At 47.6% G+C, this 19,028-nt stretch overlaps 1 protein-coding gene across 17 annotated transcripts in view; it reads left to right on the forward strand.

The window, feature by feature from the left end:
- SRRM1 (serine and arginine repetitive matrix 1) overlaps nt 1-16,484 on the forward strand; it is a 23,734-nt gene extending 7,250 nt beyond the window's left edge. For 3 of the 17 annotated variants that reach the window (XM_064634990.1, XM_064635005.1, XM_064635007.1), the window contains 13 exons: nt 1-154; nt 683-886; nt 1,361-1,480; nt 3,010-3,281; nt 3,407-3,487; nt 3,822-3,908; nt 4,546-4,690; nt 4,941-4,982; nt 6,584-6,688; nt 7,454-7,915; nt 8,884-9,061; nt 9,490-9,684; nt 9,881-10,885. The exon at nt 1-154 is cut by the window's left edge and continues 47 nt beyond it. In XM_064634990.1, the coding sequence (XP_064491060.1) occupies nt 1-154; nt 683-886; nt 1,361-1,480; nt 3,010-3,281; nt 3,407-3,487; nt 3,822-3,908; nt 4,546-4,690; nt 4,941-4,982; nt 6,584-6,688; nt 7,454-7,915; nt 8,884-9,061; nt 9,490-9,684; nt 9,881-9,985 (2,150 nt within the window). In that variant the 3' untranslated portion in view covers nt 9,986-10,885. Of the gene's footprint in view, nt 155-682; nt 887-1,360; nt 1,481-3,009; nt 3,282-3,406; nt 3,488-3,821; nt 3,909-4,545; nt 4,691-4,940; nt 4,983-6,583; nt 6,689-7,453; nt 7,916-8,883; nt 9,062-9,489; nt 9,685-9,880; nt 10,886-12,638 lie in introns of those variants that run through there. The other 14 variants (XR_010425034.1, XM_064634993.1, XM_064634992.1 and 11 more) reach the window with 14 other exon arrangements.
- The last annotated feature ends 2,544 nt before the right edge of the window (nt 16,485-19,028 follow it).

A 19,028-nucleotide genomic window follows, 5' to 3' on the forward strand; every position in this document is an offset into this window, starting at 1 on the left:
GCAGGGAGCGGAAGCGGAGCCATTCCCGCTCCCCCCACCACCGGACCAAGAGCCGCAGTGCCACTCCTGCCCAGGAGAAGAAAGAGGCCACTCCTGAGCCAGAACCCTCCGTGAAACCAAAGGAGACCATCGTTCAAGAGGCAACTTCAAACAGGTGAGTGGGAGAACTCTGGGTGTAGAACTGTGGGTTGCCTTTGAAAAATGAAAGTCAGCTCAGTGCCTCAGTGGGACTTGACTTGGGGTCATGCTTCTCCCTGTGCCCCTGCAACAGCCAAAGAATTCATTTAATAATCTTCACTTAATAATCTTCACTTAATAATCTTCTCTTAATAATCTTCATTGAATAATCTTCATGTAATATTCTTCAGTAATATTTATTTTCCCTGTGTAGAATTCTAAGGGCAGTGTGGCTTTGCTGCCACTGTGGCTTTGCTGCCACTCTGGTTTTGTTATCCTGGTCATTATTTTCACTTCCTGACAGTACCACCTTGTCTCCCAGCACTTAGCCTGTGTGTTACCTTTTCTTCTCTTGGAATCCTTGTACCATGTTCTAACTCTTTTTACAGTTTTGGAGCATCTTGTCAGAGGATGGGCAGGAGAATGTTTGTTGTAGGGGAATATCTGGATACTCTCTGGGCTATGGTTTGTATGTGCTTATAAAGAAAATATTTATTTTTAACAGTGATATCCCAAAAGCTCCTAAACCTGAACCTCCTGTACCAGAGACTAAGGAAACTTCACCAGAACGTAATTCAAAGAAGGAGAGAGAGAAGGAGAAAGAGAAGACTCGTCAAAGATCCCCAACTCGGTCCAAGTCAAGGTCAAGGTCTCGATCCCGTTCTCCATCTCATTCTCGACCCAGAAGGCGTCATAGGTCACGGTCAAGGTAGGACTTCAAGTGACTGTGAAGGTTGAGAATGAATATTTTCTGCTGAAGGGGCCACTTAATGTTCTTGGTTAGTGATGTTTGTAGAGATGTTGAGCTGTGGATGTTTTAGGCCAAATAAGAAAGATGCATTTGATGCATAAATGTGTTTGGGAGTGTTTTCTTTCTATCAATTAATGAGAAGCTGCTTACAGTGACCAACACTGGCTGGAGAAGGAATTGGGCTACTTAATACTGAATATGGCATTTGATAGATAATGGGAGTTGTGTAACCTTTCTTTAGGAGACGGGTTTGCTGCTGAAGATGTTGTAAAATACTCGTGTGTGAATGTACACTTTGCATCTTAACCTAAATGCTGCCTTAAAATGATGCACTTGGAGAAAAGCAACTCAACACTCGGTGCCCTGAGGATAAATTTCCTCCAGTCTGTGAATTAGGTAGTTGCTTTTCATTGGAATTTCTGATCATGACAGGTCTTACTCCCCTAGAAGGCGACCGAGCCCCCGCCGACGGCCGTCCCCGCGGAGGAGGAGCCCACCCCGGCGAATGCCTCCCCCACCCAGGCACAGAAGAAGCAGGTCCCCCGTGAGGAGGTAAGATTCCTGCTTTCTGAGACAGCTGGAAAGTGTTAAACTTGGAAAGCTTGAAGGGAACACTAGTTGTGAGGAGGAGGTGTTAACAGAGTGGCCTGGTTCGTCTCACCTTCGTGCTGTCAGGTGCAGGATTAGAGGGACGGAAACGCTGCAGGGTCACATTTCCTGAGTGTGTGGTGGGGGAACACAGTTGGAGCTGTGAAATGATTTCTTCTGACTGAGGTGGAGTTCTCAGCACTGTTCTTTTTGAAAAGTGGCAAGTTCAGAACTGTTACTTCTTCAAATGGCTCTGGGTAGCTCCCAGCATAGATTGACATGACATCTCTTAAGACTTCTTTTGCTTGAGTCTTAATATTTTCTTCCCCCTGCCTGGGAAAAAAATGAGAACAAGTAACTGGAGTTTAGTTTTAGAAGTTTTTTAATTGTTTAAATTTCCATCACGTAAAATTGAAACCAAAATCAAATTTGGACTTGAAATGTGTTTCTTCTTCATATTATTTTACTTAAAAAACCTTCAAGGTCTGCTCTCTGGTGTTGGAAGTTACAGTTTTGACAGCATAAGCAGTGGTTCTAGTAGCAAAGCTCTCAGTTGCCTTGCAGAGTAAATTATGTGGTTGTGGCAATGGCAAAACAGACATTTGTCTTCATGGGGAGAGAACAGATTCTTATCCTCCTCATAGTAGGAAGAGAATTAAAGTGATGCTTCCTGTGTACAGCAGTTGTTCTTTTTGAGGAAGGAACACTTCTTCCTTTTTGTGACAAGGTGTGACTGTTTCCTGAGTTTGTCAATATGTTCATTTCACACAGTTACTGGGAAAACTGTGAACAGTATCAAACATGTATGTTGCAAGATGTACAAGAGCTCCCTTTCAGCAAATGTTTATCTCACTCAAGGTAGGGTTTCTTTTTTCCAGGTTCTCAGGAATTCTGCAGCCAAAGGTGGATTCTGCAGGTACACAATTGCAACAGAACTTGCCACAAATTTTGCCGCAGAATTCTGAGGCCCTACCTTTTAAAATTTGCAAAGTAAAGATGAAAGACTAAAACATCAGGATGGATAGATTGATTCTGAATTGTTAAGTCCTTAAGTTGTCTGAAATTTTTACCTCCTGGTATTAAGCCATTTCAGTGTGCTTGCACACTAAACTCTTATACAGATCTGTCCTGAAGATCGTTAAATCACACGTGCTAACACAGAGAATTCTCTTAACCATCCAAGAGTTAGAGAGCCCAAACAAAACTAATTGTTCCCAGGGGAGAAGCTTAGTGGTAGCCTGTAGATGGACAGAAAGCCAGCGAAGGTGACACTAACAATTTTTAGCTCACTATGTAGTTTAAGAATAACTATGAAAGATTGGTTGTTATTCTCCTCTTCTACCAACCAAGTGTTGAAGGCTGCCCACCGTGTTTTGGAAGTGCTGTTGTCTGTGGCTCAATGTCTGTGCTTGCAAACAACTGCAGTTCTGTGTTCGTGCTGCAATGCCCCCAGTCTGCCTGCCCCGGGCTCTAACGTGGCGTTGGATTTGCAGGAGACGACGTTCATCGGCCTCCTTATCCGGCAGCAGCTCTTCCTCCTCCTCCTCGCGCTCCCGGTCTCCGCCAAAGAAGCCTCCCAAAAGAACCGTGTCCAGCCCTCCTCGGAAAACCCGCCGGCTCTCCCCTTCCGCCAGCCCTCCTCGGCGGAGGCACCGGCCATCGCCGCCCCCCAGCCCCCCGCCCAAACCCCGCCGGTCCCCGACGCCGCAGCAGTCGAACCGCGCCAGGAAGAGCCGCGGCTCCGTCTCACCGAGCAGAACTTCAGGTGAGGGGACCATGTTTGTGTTCTCCTGGCTCGGCCACGTTCTGCCTCTGTGCAGTTTGTAAGGGCAGCAAAGCGTGGAAGGGTGTAATGAGTCACAGCTGAGTGATTTGATTCTTGTCTTGTAGCACCCAAACATAAGAGTACTGAGAAAAGAGAGTCTCCCTCGCCAGCACCAAAGCCAAGGAAGGCAGAGCTGTCGGAATCAGGTAACGGCTCTCGCTTTTCAGCGCTGCTTTTGGGTGGGGTTTTTAGTCAAAAATGCACGATAGTAAAGGGCAGTGAGGTGCTGAACCCAATAGTCTGGCACTGAAAGCGAGAGTTTTCAGAAGGCTAAAGATAATCACTCACACTGCCTCATTCTAGATAAGATTTCTTGGAAAAAAGCTCAACCAAAGCATATTCCAGCCTTAATGTTATCTTAAGATTTGGGGGGGGAAACCCCCGTGCTTGATGATCTGCTGTACGTGACTTTGCTTCTGCCTGAATGAGGCACAGTTGTACCTTTTGGTTTAAATGTTCTGTCCCTGTGTGTCCTTTCAGAAGAAGACAAAGGAGGTAAAATGGCTGCAGCAGATTCTGTCCAACAGAGGCGCCAGTACAGGAGGCAAAATCAACAGTCGTCATCTGGTATGGAGGACAGAAATTTCCTAAAACTGGACTGTAGTTTGCTTTTGCAGGAAGTAATTAAGGTTAAGTTCAAATGCCCATAAAAATTATCTGCAGTGCTACTGTAAACATAATTATAGATTTGCCACTCATGGTGAGGTCCCTTTAATTGTTTCTCAGGAAGAATTAAAGTTTAAAGGTATCTTTTATTAACAGGTTTGCATCTTTAAGAGTTGCACTTTTAAACTCTTAACATCACACACAAATACTGTGTGCTGTGGATTATTTTATCTGTTCTTGTTGTAGGTTACTTCCTAATATTTCTAATATTTGGGACTCTTTTATTTTTGAGATCATTAAATTCACCTGGGCCTGGCGTAGGTTTTTGTCCACGCAGTGTTTTATAAGTGACTGCAGTTCACCTTCTAAATTACCTGGTTAATCAAATTTTATGGGGACAGTTGGGTTGCTGCAAGTATTTTTACCCAGCTCTGATGAGTTTATTTATCACTTGACTTCAGCCCACATTTTTCGTTGAACCGCTTTTAGACAGCGGCTCCTTGTTTTGGGGGAGAGGAGGTCGGGGGCTGGAATGTCAGTGACTGTGATGAGTGTAACGAGGATCACTTCCCAGAGAGTGATTCTTCTACGTTTATAGATTCTGGTTCTTCATCTTCCTCTGAAGAGGAGAGACCCAAGAGGTCCAACGTGAAGAACGGGGAGGTCGGCCGACGCCGGCGCCACTCGCACTCCCGCAGCCCCTCGCCGTCTCCACGGAAGCGACAGAAGGAGTCCTCCCCTCGGTAATTCCTTCTCAACTTGAGCATAACTGACATCTTTTTCTTCTATTTGTTGTTGTTTATCTCCTCTGCATCTGTCAGAGAATACATCACAATTAAGTCATGTCCAGCTCGCCCAATCTCGTTTCAAGATTTCATTCCTCATTTGGCAAAAATGACTCTGACCTTTCTTTGAGTGTGTTGATTTTTTTTTGCCTCAGATACCTGGCAGATAGATTTGTTTTGTTCTGTTTTTTTCCTCCACTGCTCTCAGGATGCAGATGGAAAAGAGGTGGCAATCGCCAGTGATGAAAAGGTTGGTTAGAAATTCATCTGTTAAATAGGATTTACATCTAGAAAATCATTTAGGCTGGCTGTCATTTATACTGTCATGGATAAGCACTTGTTGTCCTTTGGGTTTGCACACTCAAGGTGGTAAGGTGAGGAAAATTCAGACTGATGGGTTCCTTGGGTAATAAAAAAAAAGAGGAGCAACACCTGCTCTGTCTCCTTCCCTGCTCACTACTTGTTAATTCCCATCAGCCTGTGACATTAATAACATTAGTGTTTCTGACATCTTACTGATACCTGCAAACACCTGAACACTTGTGTTCTTTGGGGTTCCTCACCCCAAATACCTGGTTTGAAGGATGGCTGAGCAGGACTGGATTCCTGCTGCCACTGACTAAAGCCCTCCAGGCCCATTGCAACGAGCAAATGAGATCTTGATGTTCAGGGTCCCAGATAATTGGAGTTTTCAAAAGTCTCATTCCTCAGTTCATTAGATATTTGAAACCACTACTAGCAGACAATTAGTAGACTGGTAGTGAACACCTCCTTTATTTCCTTTTGTGTAGGCAGTATTGTCAGCACTTTATTTGTGATATTGTTTTCTCTGTGTTGATCTGGGAATACAGGAAGGTGCAGGAAGCTGGGTGTTTGATGGGTTTATTAATCTGTTGTAATGACCCTTGAGCAAGCTGTAATTAAGCCCCAGCTAGAAGATACTCACAGCACACATCGTGATGTAAGAGATAAGTAGGACAACTACCATTCTAATGATGGATCTTGTCAAACAATTCTGTGTAAAACAGGTTGCAATTCAAAGGGTTTGATCTGTTTTGTAACATGCTGAATTCTCCAACTGCCTATTGCATAAATGTATGTTTAATTAGGATAATTAGCACCTTTGAAGGCTGAGGTTTTTTGGAATCATAAAAGAACATTGTATTTTGAATCTCAGTTTATGTAGATGAGCTGCTTTGCTTTATAATTGCTTTCATTTTTCCCTTATCCAGTCATTTTATCTTAATTGCTTTTTTTAAAAAGAACATTTTACCAATATTCCCCTCCTTTAAAATTCCAGGCAAGTATGTGTTGCATTAAAATTTCCCCTCCCAGAAGTCTGTTGTAAACCTGGCACAGCAGAAAATGGCTCATTTCGTGAATAATTTTAATCCAGATAGCTACAGTTTAGCAACAACTGTGATTTTTTTATTTTTTTTTTCCCCTCTCTGCATTTCAAGAAAAAATGATTTTGGATTTCAGATCTGTAGCTAAAAGCTGGTTTTGGGGGTGCAGTTTCACACTGTGGAGAAAATTAACTCGGCACGTTATCCATCAGTCATTCCAAACATTTGGAATATCTTTGGCCACATCTTTGGCCACAAGATGGTGATGCATCAGGTGGTGCAGAGTGTGGGATTGTCCCTGGTGGGCTCAGAGTTACAGTAAAACCCGTGTTGTCTCACACTCTTCACAAAGACTCCACTCTGCTTCTCCCCCGTGGTTCTGGTTTCGTTTCAAACCGTGCGAACGAGGTGATTTTGTGTAGCGAAAGCAGAGTAGAGAAGAATCTTTTGGAGGTTTTCTGGAGGTTTTCTGGAGGTTTGCTGAGCAGTGCCTTTCTCTCTGCAGCAGGAGGAGGAGGAGTCCCTCTCCGCCCCCGGCGCGGCGGCGACGCTCGCCCTCCCCGGCCCCCCCTCCCCGGCGCCGGCGCTCCCCGTCCCTGCCCCGGCGAAGGTAGGGCCCTTCTCAGGGAGGGTTTGTTCCCTTCCCGCTGGGACATGGGAAAAGAAATGCCCTCTCACCAGTTCCTTGGCTCCCAGCTTGCTGGGGAGAGTGTGGGTGGTGGGTGCGTGGCCTGGATGGCGCTGGATGCCTGGAGCAAATCCTGAATCGCGGAATTGCCGATCGTGGAGTGGTTTGGCTTGAACTGAACGACCTTAAAGCTCGTTCAGTTCCATCCCCTGCCATGAGCAGGGACACCTCCCACTAGCCCAGGTTGCTCCAAGCCCTGTCAAACCTGGCCTTGGACACTTCCAGGGATGGGGCAGCCACAACTTCTCTGGGCAATGAGTTTTAAAGGATTTTAGTTTGAATTTTTAGAAGCCTTAAAAGAGTTTCCTTTTAAATTTCTAGACCTTTTAAAGGATGTTAGTTTAAATTTTTAGAAACCTTAGAAGAGTTTCATAAAGGATTTTAGTTTGAATTTTTAGAAGCCTTAAAAGAGTTTCCTTTTAAATTTTTAGAAGTCTTAAAGGATTTTAGTTAAAATTTTTAGAAGACTTTGACGGAGTTTCCTTTGAAATTTTTAGGAGTTTTAAAGGGTTTTAGTTCGAATTTTTAGAAGCCTTAAAAGACTTTCCTTTTAAATTTTTAGAACTTTTAAAGGGTTGTAGTAGAAGTTCTAAAGGATTTTAGAAGAATTCCATTCCCCCTCCCTGGGTGAACCTCAGGACTGATTCCCAGGCCTGGCTGGCCCCTGACTGTTGGTTCTCTCCGCAGGTCTCCATCCCCGCCCCCTCGCCGGCGCTCTCCCTCTCCCCGGAGATACTCCCCCCCAATCCAGAGGCGATATTCTCCATCACCACCTCCCAAGAGAAGAACAGCTTCCCCTCCTCCCCCTCCCAAACGAAGGGCCTCCCCTTCCCCGCAGTCCAAGCGCAGAGTCTCCCACTCGCCGCCGCCGAAGCAGAGGAGCTCCCCGACGGCCAAGCGGCGTTCCCCTTCCGTGTCCTCCAAGCACAGGAAGGGATCTCCTCCCAGCAGGTCCAACCGGGAAACACGTTCCCCACCTCAAAACAAAAGGCATTCACCCTCGCCACGGCCTCGAGCTTCCCACCCCTCTGCCAGCCCGCCGCCGCCGCGGAGGGGAGCGTCGGCGTCGCCCCAGAGGAGACAGTCCCCATCTCCCAGCTCCAGACCCATCCGCAGGGTGTCCAGAACGCCCGAGCCCAAGAAGACAAAGTAAAACAATCCATCTTTGCTGCTTTGGGTTTCACGAGGGGTTTTGGTTTTGTTGTAACGCAGCGGGAATAGCCAGGGGGTCACGGAATCTCATGTTGGTTTGGCCTGGAGGGGACCTTAAAGATCATTCAGCTCTACCCCCATGCATGGTCCACTATCCCAGGTTGCTCCAAGCCCTGTCCAACCTGGCCTTGGACACTTCCAGGGATGGGGCAGCCACAGCTTCCCTGGGCAACCTGTGCCAGGGCCCCACCCCACCCTGAGTAAAGAATTTCTTCCCAGTATCCAATCTAAGCCTGCCCTCTGTCAGTTTAAAACCATTCCCCCTGTCCTGTCACTGCTTGCCTGCATAAAAAGTCCCTCTCCCTTTTTCTTTTAAGCCCCCTTGAGGCACTGGAATGCTGCCATGGGTTCTCTCTGAGCCTTCTCTTCTAATTGCTGGCTTTAAAGAACAATGAACTTTATCTTTAAACCTAGCTGTGGAAGGGAACCAACACTTCTCATTAGCTCATAAATCATTTTGCAGGTGGGCATCTGAGAGAAAGTATTAAAATTCGAAATCTTTTTGTCCTTAGTGTGATGCTGTTCTTATGAGCACATAGTCAAAAATATGGTGCTGGCTTATTGTTTTGGGAAGATGTAGCTGAGTGGAAAGCCTTGCACTCTTCATTGGGTGATCCAATAGCATTGCTGTTCTCTTGACTTTTAATGAATTAGTGATATTAGGAAGGGAGCAATCACTCCTGAGCAGCAGCAGGATTGTTTAACAGGCTCTCAGGCTGCATTATCCTCCTGCATCACAGACCCACAGTGCTACTGGATTGTTTGGCCTTTTGTAACGTGCCAGCAAAGCAATTAATAATCTTCTAAGTGGCAGCTTGACCAAGTTATAAGCACACATCTAATTTGGCTCTTTGGTTAGTTTTTACTTGTGTCTCATCTCTGACTGTGACTCTTCTGTTTTTCAGGGCTTCCACCCCCAGCCCCCGGCGCGTGTCCTCGTCTCGCTCGGCCTCGGGGTCCCCCGAGCCAGCACCCAAAAAGCACCAAGGACCTGCATCTCCTGCTCGCTCTCGTTCTCCCTCTGCCAACTGGTCACCTGCAAAAAAGGCCAAAAGCCCAACTCAGAGCCCCTCACCTGCCAGGGTATTTGTTTGCTCATAAAGCCATGCTGGGTCACAGGGCAAGTTGTGTTCCTGAAGGTTGAGCTGCTGAGCAGCTCTGAGGTTCTTCACACAGGAGGGGGAAGAAAAATCCTTGGGGTGTTTTTCGTAGTTAAAAACATAAATTTTTCAAATTTAACATCTCAGAGTGTGAATACAAGTGCTATTTATATAGAAATTCTGGAAGAAAAGTCCCATTTTATGAGTCTGCATGAGTTTTGTGATGTCAGGTGGTGTGGGCTTATTTGTGCTCAGTAATCTTGCATGCAAACTTTAGGCTGTTCCTAGCAGGGAGAGAACAGATTGTTTGGCATCCTCACCTGAGGTGTTTCCCAGGGACACTTCCACTCTTTGCCAGAGAATTTGGAAGCCTTAGGGATGAGTTGTAATACGTTGCATTGTTCGTTACAGAATTCAGATCAAGAAGGGGGTGGCAAGAAGAAGAAGAAAAAGAAGGATAAGAAGCATAAAAAGGATAAAAAGCACAAGAAGCACAAAAAACACAAGAAGGAGAAGGCGGCTGCGGCCGCAGCAGCTGCTGCTGTGGCTGCAGCAGACACCACCTCCACACAGGAAGACCAGGAAGCAGAGACAGAACCCAAAAAGGTAGGAATTTGGTGCCTGAGCTGCACTTTGTGAGGGTCCAGTGTAAGAAGCAGGTGGGGGTGGACGTGCACTGCACTGCTGGGACTGACAGCCGTGATTCCAGGAGGAGCCTTGGTGTGTTGTGGGTTTCCCTTCGGGATTTGTGGGGCCTGGCTCGGTTTGGGTGTTTGAATCAGGGCTTTGTCTTTGTTTGAAGGAGACAGAAAGTGAACCTGAAGACAACCTGGATGACCTAGAGAAGCACCTGCGAGAGAAGGCCCTGAGGTCCATGAGGAAGGCGCAAGTATCCCCCCCATCCTAGGCCCGGCCCTTTGATATAATGTACATTTTATTTGGTTTGTACTCAGAATTCAATTTCAAATTGCTAAATGTGTTTGAGCTTTAGAATATAACATTTGTTGTAATAATTGCTAGGTTGAGGTTCACCATGTACAAAAGGGCATGGATTTACATTACAAAAGGTGTCCACAGTGTACTAGTGACATTCTTTCATTGACAGCATAATTTCATTTAGAGTGAGACTTCTTAGAAGCAGTAGGAATTTTGTTTTGAAGGTTTGAAACATGACCGTCAATTCCCTTGTTTCTTTGAACTCCAACAAAGCCTTGAGCATAATTTGTGAGGGTCTCATTTGACTTCTTTTGTATCCACTTACATGATGCTACTAACCTTTGTGGTTTGTAAGCTTGCCCAGGAGTAAAACCACTGCAGAATTCCAAGGAAGTACATCTATATTTTAATGCTTTCTACTGTTGCCTGTATAGTCTCCATTAAAGCCAATCAAGAATAGCAATTTAGAATGGTACATAAATGAAAGCATGTTGTTTACCAGGACACTGTGGGTTTATATTGATGTTAACATGTTGATTTGGAACACTGGAATTTCATTTGTATTTTTATGTTCTTTTTTTAAAGGGCAGTTTCCATGATCAGCAGTCCCAGAAAAAAAACAAAAAAAAAAATAATAATTCCTTCAGTTCCATAAATTTTATTTGTGAGCTGTCGTTGCCCCAATTCATAAATCTTGTCTCGTTACGGTTCTTCGGAATGGTCAGAGCAACTTTCAGAGATGTGGGTCTTTGAAAGTTTGAGGAACCTGAACTTTGGATATTGTCATGTTTTCACTGTTCTTTGTTTTTGTTTTTTTAACTAAAGCTATATAAAGCTTGTGGATTAAACAAAATAAATTTCTAAATTTAAACAGATGTTGGCTATTTTTATATGGGCATTTACATTTGCTAATCAGCTTTCTTTTGTACGAGGTTCATGAATACTCAGAGATGAAAAAGTATTTGATCCAGTATGCTGGCTCTGGAAAAATTGGGGCTTTTAACTGTCCTGAGGGAGCAGGAAGAGCCCTTTAATTAGTGATGCTCCTGTTGTGTTCTTGCAAAGCAAGAGTCAAACAGCCTTATCTGGTCAGCTCTGATAGGATGGAGAAGCTTAAAGCAACCACAACATGTGCTGTGGAAATGGCTTGTCAGAGCAAGTAAAATGTTTCAAGGTCCTGCAAAAAATGGACAGCAGGTTTAATTAACTTAGTGAAGGAGTTGTAGTTGTGTGAGGAATCTGAGGAATCCTGGGGGCTCACTGCCTTTCCATAATCATGGAATCACAGCGTGGTTTGGGTTGGAAGGGACCTTAAAAGTTACCCAGTTCCAACCCCCATATCATCATACTGGAAACTTGCTGGATTACTGCTGTTGAATTCTTTTAAAAACTCAAGCTGTGCTTCTGAAATCAAATCAGTTCTGAAGTCTGGAGTTCCTCTGGAAGGAGGAATGGAACATATTTTGAATTTTTTTTGTCCTGCATCTGAAGTAGATGTGATGTGTACAATGAAGTGTAGATATTTGATGAGTCTTTTTACTTGCCATCATGTAGGGTTTTGAACTAAAGCAGGGCTGCTGTAGATCTTGGGTGGAAGGGGATATTTGAAAGTAGCTCCTGCACTTCCTTATGTGCTGCATCTTTGTTTCTTAGCATAAGTATCATTGTATGCTCAAGTGCTTGTAAACCTACTTCAGCAGCTTGAATGTTGAGTATCATCTGTTATTAAAATGTGTATAATAAATTCCAAGAAGCTTCTGGACAAAGACATTTTTAAAAGTACATTTGAGTGGATTTGGTGCTTACAAAGCCACAGACCCTGGATCTGGGACATGCTGATCCTGGGCTCCTTCAGCTGGATTTTCCCTGGGATGTTCCTGGGCAGCACAAATGACTGGGAGGCTGCAGAGCCCTGGGCTGTGCAGCTCCCAAGGGTTAATGCCTCCTCCTTTATCATCCCAATCTTGCTTCCACATGGGTTTGGTGACCTCCCAGTGCCTTTTAATCTTAGCACTAATAGAAGTTCTTTAAATATGTTCAGTACCTGAGTCACTGCTTATCTTCCCTCACACCTATTTCCATCTCCTGCCTCCAGGACTCTGATAAAGGGCCTCACTGCTGGTTTTGGATGTTCCCCCACCTCTCTCCTTTGGAGCTTCTATTGTTGGTGCTCCCTCCTCTTATTTCATCTATCCATAAAGGGTGGTTTAGGTTTAAAAAGAGCAATTAAATGTGCTCTTTAAGAGGAGTGTAACTTCTAAGTTGTGTTTAGCTGAATATTTTAATTCCTTCCTACTTAAGCCATTCAAGTACTAACGTTATATTTAAATACCAGTCAAGGGATAAACCAGCCTTCTCCTGTCCTCTCCTGAGCTCTCACTGTTCTTGCTGCTCTCAGTGCTGTTGCTTGGATGTTTTTTAGCACAGAATCTCTTCTGGGCTGATTTCCATTTGTGTCTGTACAGCAAAGCTTTGTCCTGGGAAGCTGTTGACTGACATCACCGAATTCACTCCTGATCCCCTGATTGAGATCCCATCATCCAAACCCAAACTTGTCTGATCCCTTCACTGCTCCAGCTTCTTGGTTAACCTCTTCTCTCTGTTTTTCATCCTTTTATTTGTAGCTGCTGTAGTTCAGACAGTGACTGTGCAGGTGCCTGGTGCGACGGGGTGGAAGCTGCATGGATCTCACTTGCTCTTTTTGTGGTGGATCTGCTAGTGCTGAACGTTGGGGTTTTGACCCAGGCCATCTTCCTGAAGTGACAGGTACAGGGTTTAGAGAAGGGACTTGCTGCAGTAATTATATCTAACTGCACAAAATGGCCCCACTCAAGTTTAGTTGGCTTAAATAATTTAACTGAAAATGAGTCTGCTGGAGTGAGGCTGGAGTGAGTCATGGACAGGCCAGTCTCTGTAGCTCACACAAAAGAAAGATGTATTTGTTGTGTCAACAGGTGGGACAATGGCAGGTGTGTGTGTGTGTGTGCAAGGGTTCAAAGTTTATAGAAACTCAGTGCTGGATTATTAAATTTTTCCACTTGTGTGACTTTGGCAGTTTGCCTGGGAGTCACCATTGGGTTTACATTGAAACTAAGCAGTGAATTGCCTCAGGGGACAGAACTGTTCTGCTGCTGCTCTGGACAGGGCCTCGTGCTCCCTGCTGTGATCCCAGAGATAAATGCCAGCACTGAGGCAGAGTTCTGTGCTCAGAGCCATCACTAAACCTGGCTCATCAGAGCTCCCTCGTGCTCAGCTCTGCCGTGTCTGACACAAATGAGGCTCCCGAGCTGATGTCTGGCCAGGGAGGGCTGGAGGGAGGGCCCTGGGCTGGGAGGAGCAGCTCAAACATCCCCGTGCAGTTTTGCACTCTGACTTCATTCCTCAAGCACCAAACCTCCAAATAGGTGAGTTTTGGTATAAAAAGCAGCTCTTGGAGGAGCAGCTTTCAGCAGGGCATAGAGCTCTATTTTGATTGAGTTTCATTTCAGCTGCTGTGTGTGGTAACTTATGATTTAGCACAGGATCATCCCATAAACCCTGGAACTGTCTGCCTAAAGTCCATTGTTGGTGTCACCAACGAATCCAGCAAAGCAGTCACTACCCTGACAGTTCCAGTGGAATTCTGTTTCCCTGGGTCAGGCCTTACTCATTCCAATTAATTACCTGGGTATTTCCTCGAGGACAATAAAAAGATTATTAAAGCTGAGCACAATGGAACAGAACAGTGTGTATGTCCAGACTTTAATCAACAGTTTGACTTTTGAACGGGTGTTGTGTGGATCCTGCCTGTCTGCCAGGGAGGGAAGATCCTCTGGAATTCTTCCTTAGCTGGGAGTGTCGGATTTTGCAATGGGACCCGGCCAACTCCCGGGGCAGGTGAGTCAGCGTTTGACACCCCAGTCTGGGTGAAGCTGGATTAGAGGGCAGGTGACTCATGGGGATGGCAGCCATGCTGTGCCATCTGTGCCCTTTGTGCTGCAGCATTTGGCCACAGGTTTGGCTAATCCCAAAAATCAGCACTGCAAGATGCTGGCTCCCAAACCAGTGCTGGAAGCACAGCTCCCTCAGGTCAGGGTTGCCAGAGGGGGGGAGATGACTGAGCCTTCAGTGCAAGGTGTTTTCATCATCAGATAACTACCTATAGAGTTCCTATTGTGGCAGATTCTGTAAGAACAGTGGGTTTGCTCATTTGGGATCAATTCCCAGGGAATTGTGTAGTGAACACCTGCCAGAGCCAGTGGTGCAGGACTTGACTTTTGGGCCACGAGCCAGGACTGGGGGAGGCCACCCAGCCCAGGACAGGGGGTCAGGAATCCTTTTTAACTCCCCCATCTTTCCCCAGCCAGGCCGGGCTGTGTGTGGTGGGATGAGCCGAGCACAGGAGGGATGTGGGGTCTGGAGCCTCCATCCCCCCCCCAAAGGCAGGATGTGGCCACCCCGTGGGTCCCCAGCGCTCACAGCATCAGTGTGGCCTTGGGATGGAGCTGGAGCTGCATGTCTGAGCAACGGCCACGGCTGGAGAAGGGACAGGAGACGGGAGCAGGGGCTGCCTGGGATACCGGCGATACCGGCGATACAGCGATACCGGCGCCTGACAGAGCCCCCGGAGCCAGCTCTGCTGCTGCAGTAAGGTAATAAGTCCAGGGAGCAGCAGGTGCTCATGGAGAAATGGAGAAGGACGTTGTCCACCAGATACTGGAGAGCTCAGGTTGCTCTTTCCAGCTGCGGGAGAGGAGCGGGGCTGGTCCCTGCGTGTGAGCCGCGGCCGCTGCTCCGGGCAGGGTGGGTGAGCTCTGAGTGCTCGGCGTGGGAAGCTCGGGATCCTTCTGTCTCACTTAAAGAAAACACGGAAAACGGCTGTCTTGGGAAAGCAGCTCTGGGGGGAAGGGAATTGCTGGTTCCTCCACACAAAGGCTTTGTGTTCGGTGCAGGGGCAGAGCTGCAGCTTGTGTAAATTGTTGTGGCTGTGCTGAAAGGAGCGGAGCTCTGCTGCCGACTCAGCTCGGGGATGGCCCCTGGAGAGAAGGGTCAGCCCGTGGGGCCGGACTCTCCAAGCACGTGCATCACTTATCTGCTCAGCCACAGCTTCCTTTTGGGATTTCTCCCCCCCCTTGACCTGTGCCCTGCTCCAGGTTGTCCCCAAGCTCACAAACCTCGGCTGCCTCTGTGGTGCCCCTGCCCTGACCCAGCACATGTGGTGGGAGAAGGGAATGTCCATGATGGGACAACCTGGGCCTGGGCTCCGGGTGCTGCCTGGGAAGCTCATGGAAGGGTATTTGCCCAGGAAGGGAATGGTTGTAATCCCTCACTCAGGTTTATAAAGAATTGCCTACAAACTTCACATGAAACCGAAGCCAGCGGAACGTTGGTGAGAAATGCTGATCCCTTTTATGAATAACCCCCACATGCTTCCCCTTTCCAGGAGGGAGGAAGCTCCCATTAAAAATGGATAGTCTCCCTGTCAGCTGGATTTTAATTCAGCAAGTGGATTTGACTACTGATGTGAAAAAACTACCTTTGTCACCGTGCTGATATTTTTTTAATGAGACAGAAATGGTTTGGCACCTTTCCAGCTTATTAAAATCTCTGTGAGTCCACAGGCACTGGCACAAGGGGATGAGAAAGGAAAATTACATTGAGTGCATGATTGGCAAAACAAAATCAAGCACTTTTTTATTTATTTATTTTTAATCTGTTACAAGCCTGTGAATGAATCCTTCTATTATTTATGGGGGAGGATAAAGGGAGCTGTCCCTGTGGCTGCAGGAGGAGGCAGACTCTGCTTTCAGTTCAACTCTTCTTTCCAGACGAGGAAAGTGAACACCTCCCTGTTACCCAGGGCAGAGAGAAGTGAAGGTAGTTGTGTGAAAATGGAGTAATTCACATGTTTTGTGGGAGAACAGGGCATTACCAGGAGGGGAGGATCTCCACAGGGACAGGGCTCGTGTCAGTGGTCTGTGGGTTCCCTGGGTTACCGCAGGGGAAATCTCTCTGCTGAAAAAAAGCCTTCCACCCTCCCCAGGGGCTGAGACTGTTTCAGCCCTGCATCCCAGCAGTTAAGTCACCCCAGGGTCTCCATCCTGCACTGGATCAGCTGAGGGAGCTGCTCTCCAGTGACAAGGCTTTGCTACATCCTCACCCGAAGGGCAGCGTGTGCAGAGCACCTCGTCCCAAGGTCGGCCGCGTTGCCAGTGGGGATTTGGCCCTTCTCCAGCTGCTGCTTCCTTCCTCCCTGCCCTCAGCCCAGCACAGCAGCGTGGAGACACTGCAGCAAACGTTAATCTAATTTCCTGCTCGGTGTCCTTTCTGGGTGATCTTTGCTGGGGGAGGAGGGGGATGAGCTGGGTCTGCTGACACTGCTGTGTAAAGCCGGGCAGCTCATGGGACCAGCCCCCTCCTGCCTCAGTGTCCCCAGCATTCCCCGGTGATGTCATGAAGATTCCTGTTGATAAAATGCTTGATGAAACTCATGTGATTCACATTGTGTTCTTTTGGCAGTTTAGGAGGAGAGTTTTGCTGCAGAGAGGCTGAGGAGCAGGAACCTGCCAGTACCACTGGGCTGTGCCAGGGATACCCCAGGGCTCTGGGATGAGTTTCCTCCTGTAAAGCTTTTCCTAATGTTCCTCGAGGCACCCCATGGGCAGATCCCAAAACTGGATGAAGTTCTGACCTGGGGAGGGAAACAGAGGAGAGAAATGAATCTTTGCAGCTGGAGGGGTAAGAGCAAGTGGCAGAAGAAATGCCCTCCTGGCCAGGCCATTCACCCCCAAAAAAGTGTGGGACAGGCCATGCCCAGGTCCTTTGCAGCTCCCTTTGCCCCACTCGGCCTGGCTTTGGCACCAGCTCTGCTGGGACCTTCCCCAGGTCCCTGAATGCCACTGTTGTGAGCCCTGCAGGTGCCCAGCTCTGACAGGGAAGGGCCCCCAGCCCCCTGGATTTTTGGGTAAGCCAAAATGATGCTGCAGGTTTAAATTCCCATGATCAGGCAACGATGCCCAGTCCTGCATCCTCTGAGCCCCACACTCCCACCTGCCCTGAAGGTGAACATCTGCTCTCCAGGTTATAAAAGCTCTACTTCCCCCTGTTGTAACCCCTGGATGGAGCCAAACCTCACACAGCTTTGCTGTGTCAGAAACAGGGACTTGTCCTGCTGGGCTGAAGCTGTGCAGGTTGAATCTCCCCTGGATCGTGCCCATGGATGCAGAGCCTGGTGGATTCCGAGGTGCCAGGTGGGTGAGCAGCATGATGCCAAGGCAGATGGTGGGCACAGGGCTGCAGGGACCTTCCTGAACAAAGCAGGGGGGTTTGCCAGGATGCTCTGGGAGCCCCTGGGATGAGTCCCCTGAAACCAGCCCAATGTTCCTGAGCAGATCCCCCCATCCTCCTGGGAGAAGGGGATTTCTACCTTCTGCTAAGAGAGGATTTGGGTTTATCCTCTGGAGCTGCACATCCTGCTATTAATGAGCAGCCAGGGTATCATTTGAATTTAAATGACATCACAGATGCAGCTCTGCTAATTGCTCATTTGCTTATCCAGGGTTAGTGGTAAATCAGTAAAGGAAACCTGAATCACAGAAAGCTCTTGTGCAGCTCATTAGGATGGGTCTAGGAAAGTGTGTTAACCCCTTCCATGGCAATGCCTCCTTCATGGGTCCACTTCCATCCTGTTGCCCATCTTGCTGCAGGGATTAGCTGGGGAAATGATGCAGATCACCTAGAAATTCTGGGATTTGTGGCTGGGACAGAAGTGAAGGATTTAAAAGGGGAAAATCTCGGCAGTGTTGGTGCTCAGTTGCTGTGCAGAGCCTGGGTGAGTTTGCACAGCCCTTGTCCTGGGCTGGGCTGTGGGGCAGAGGGATGGCTCCAGTCCTCTGTTATCTGTTTGGTGTTGTGCCTAAACTTTTGGCTCTAAATGGCTCTTATCGTTACCTGGTAGGAGCCTGAAGAGTGTCTCGGGGTGATCATTGCACAGAAACGCCACTGGGGTAAAGAGGTGATAATTAAAATTGCAAAATCAAATACCCAGTGATCTGAAATACCAGAATTTCAGCCTGAGCAGGTAGAGCTTGTGCTGCAGATAACCAGGAAGGTGGGAAGATTTGGGAAATCTTTGGTCCTGCCCCGCAGGATTGTTGTTCTCCCCGTCTGCAGGGCACAAGTGGCTTCACTGAGGGCTGCAGCTGCTTTTTTAATGGGTGACTCAGGAGGTTTGGGCTCAGTTCTCTGTCCTGCTGTGGCCACACCAGGGCTTTGGGACGTCATTCCCTTGTCACTGCCTCAGGCTGTGAGGTTTGGAGAAGGTGGAGGAGTTTCTGTGCCCATGTTTGGAGGGCTGGAGCGCTGGACGTGCTGCTGCAATGCAAACAATTTTATCGAAGAGATTACTTCTAAATCCTGGTGGAACTGAGAAATCTTGGCTTCTTGTCCTGATCATGTTTCCTTTTCTTTCTCGGGTCCTTTGAAAAAAAAAAAAAAAAAACTGGCTCCTTCCCCTGTGACTCAGATAGGAGGAGATAAACCCCTCATTCATCATGGCCCTGCTCGAGTCAGAGCAGCGCTTACGCCACCAGTCCGGAGCAGGTTGGCTCAGGGAGGGGTGTTCACTTTGTTCCCTGTGATGAACATAATTCATCTTAGACATGGACTTTGCCCAGAGAACCACCTGGAAAGCTCCAGGGAGCTGGGATGCCTCCTTGGTGGTGCACAGCTTGGGCACGAGGCCCCTCGGTGGAGGTGTGGGGCTGAGCTGGGGGAGCAGCAGCCCGGGAGGGACTCGTGTTTCTGAAGGAGGAATTCCACATTCCCACTCCAGGACCACGCCTGGTGCTCCCTGAGCCCTCATCCATGGGCTTTGCCTGGGATTTAAAGCCTCCCTTGCAGGGCTCCAACAATCCCGCTGTCCTGATGTGATAAAAAGACAGTTAAAAAGCCCCATCAGTGTCTTGCTGCCTGCCAGGCCTCGAGGGGCAAAGGCACCCAGGGAGGTAATTTGGGGCCTTCAGTGGTTCTCAGAG

The sequence above is a fragment of the Pseudopipra pipra genome, chromosome 24, assembly GCF_036250125.1.
Source record: "Pseudopipra pipra isolate bDixPip1 chromosome 24, bDixPip1.hap1, whole genome shotgun sequence".
NCBI classification, from domain to species: Eukaryota; Metazoa; Chordata; class Aves; order Passeriformes; family Pipridae; genus Pseudopipra; species Pseudopipra pipra.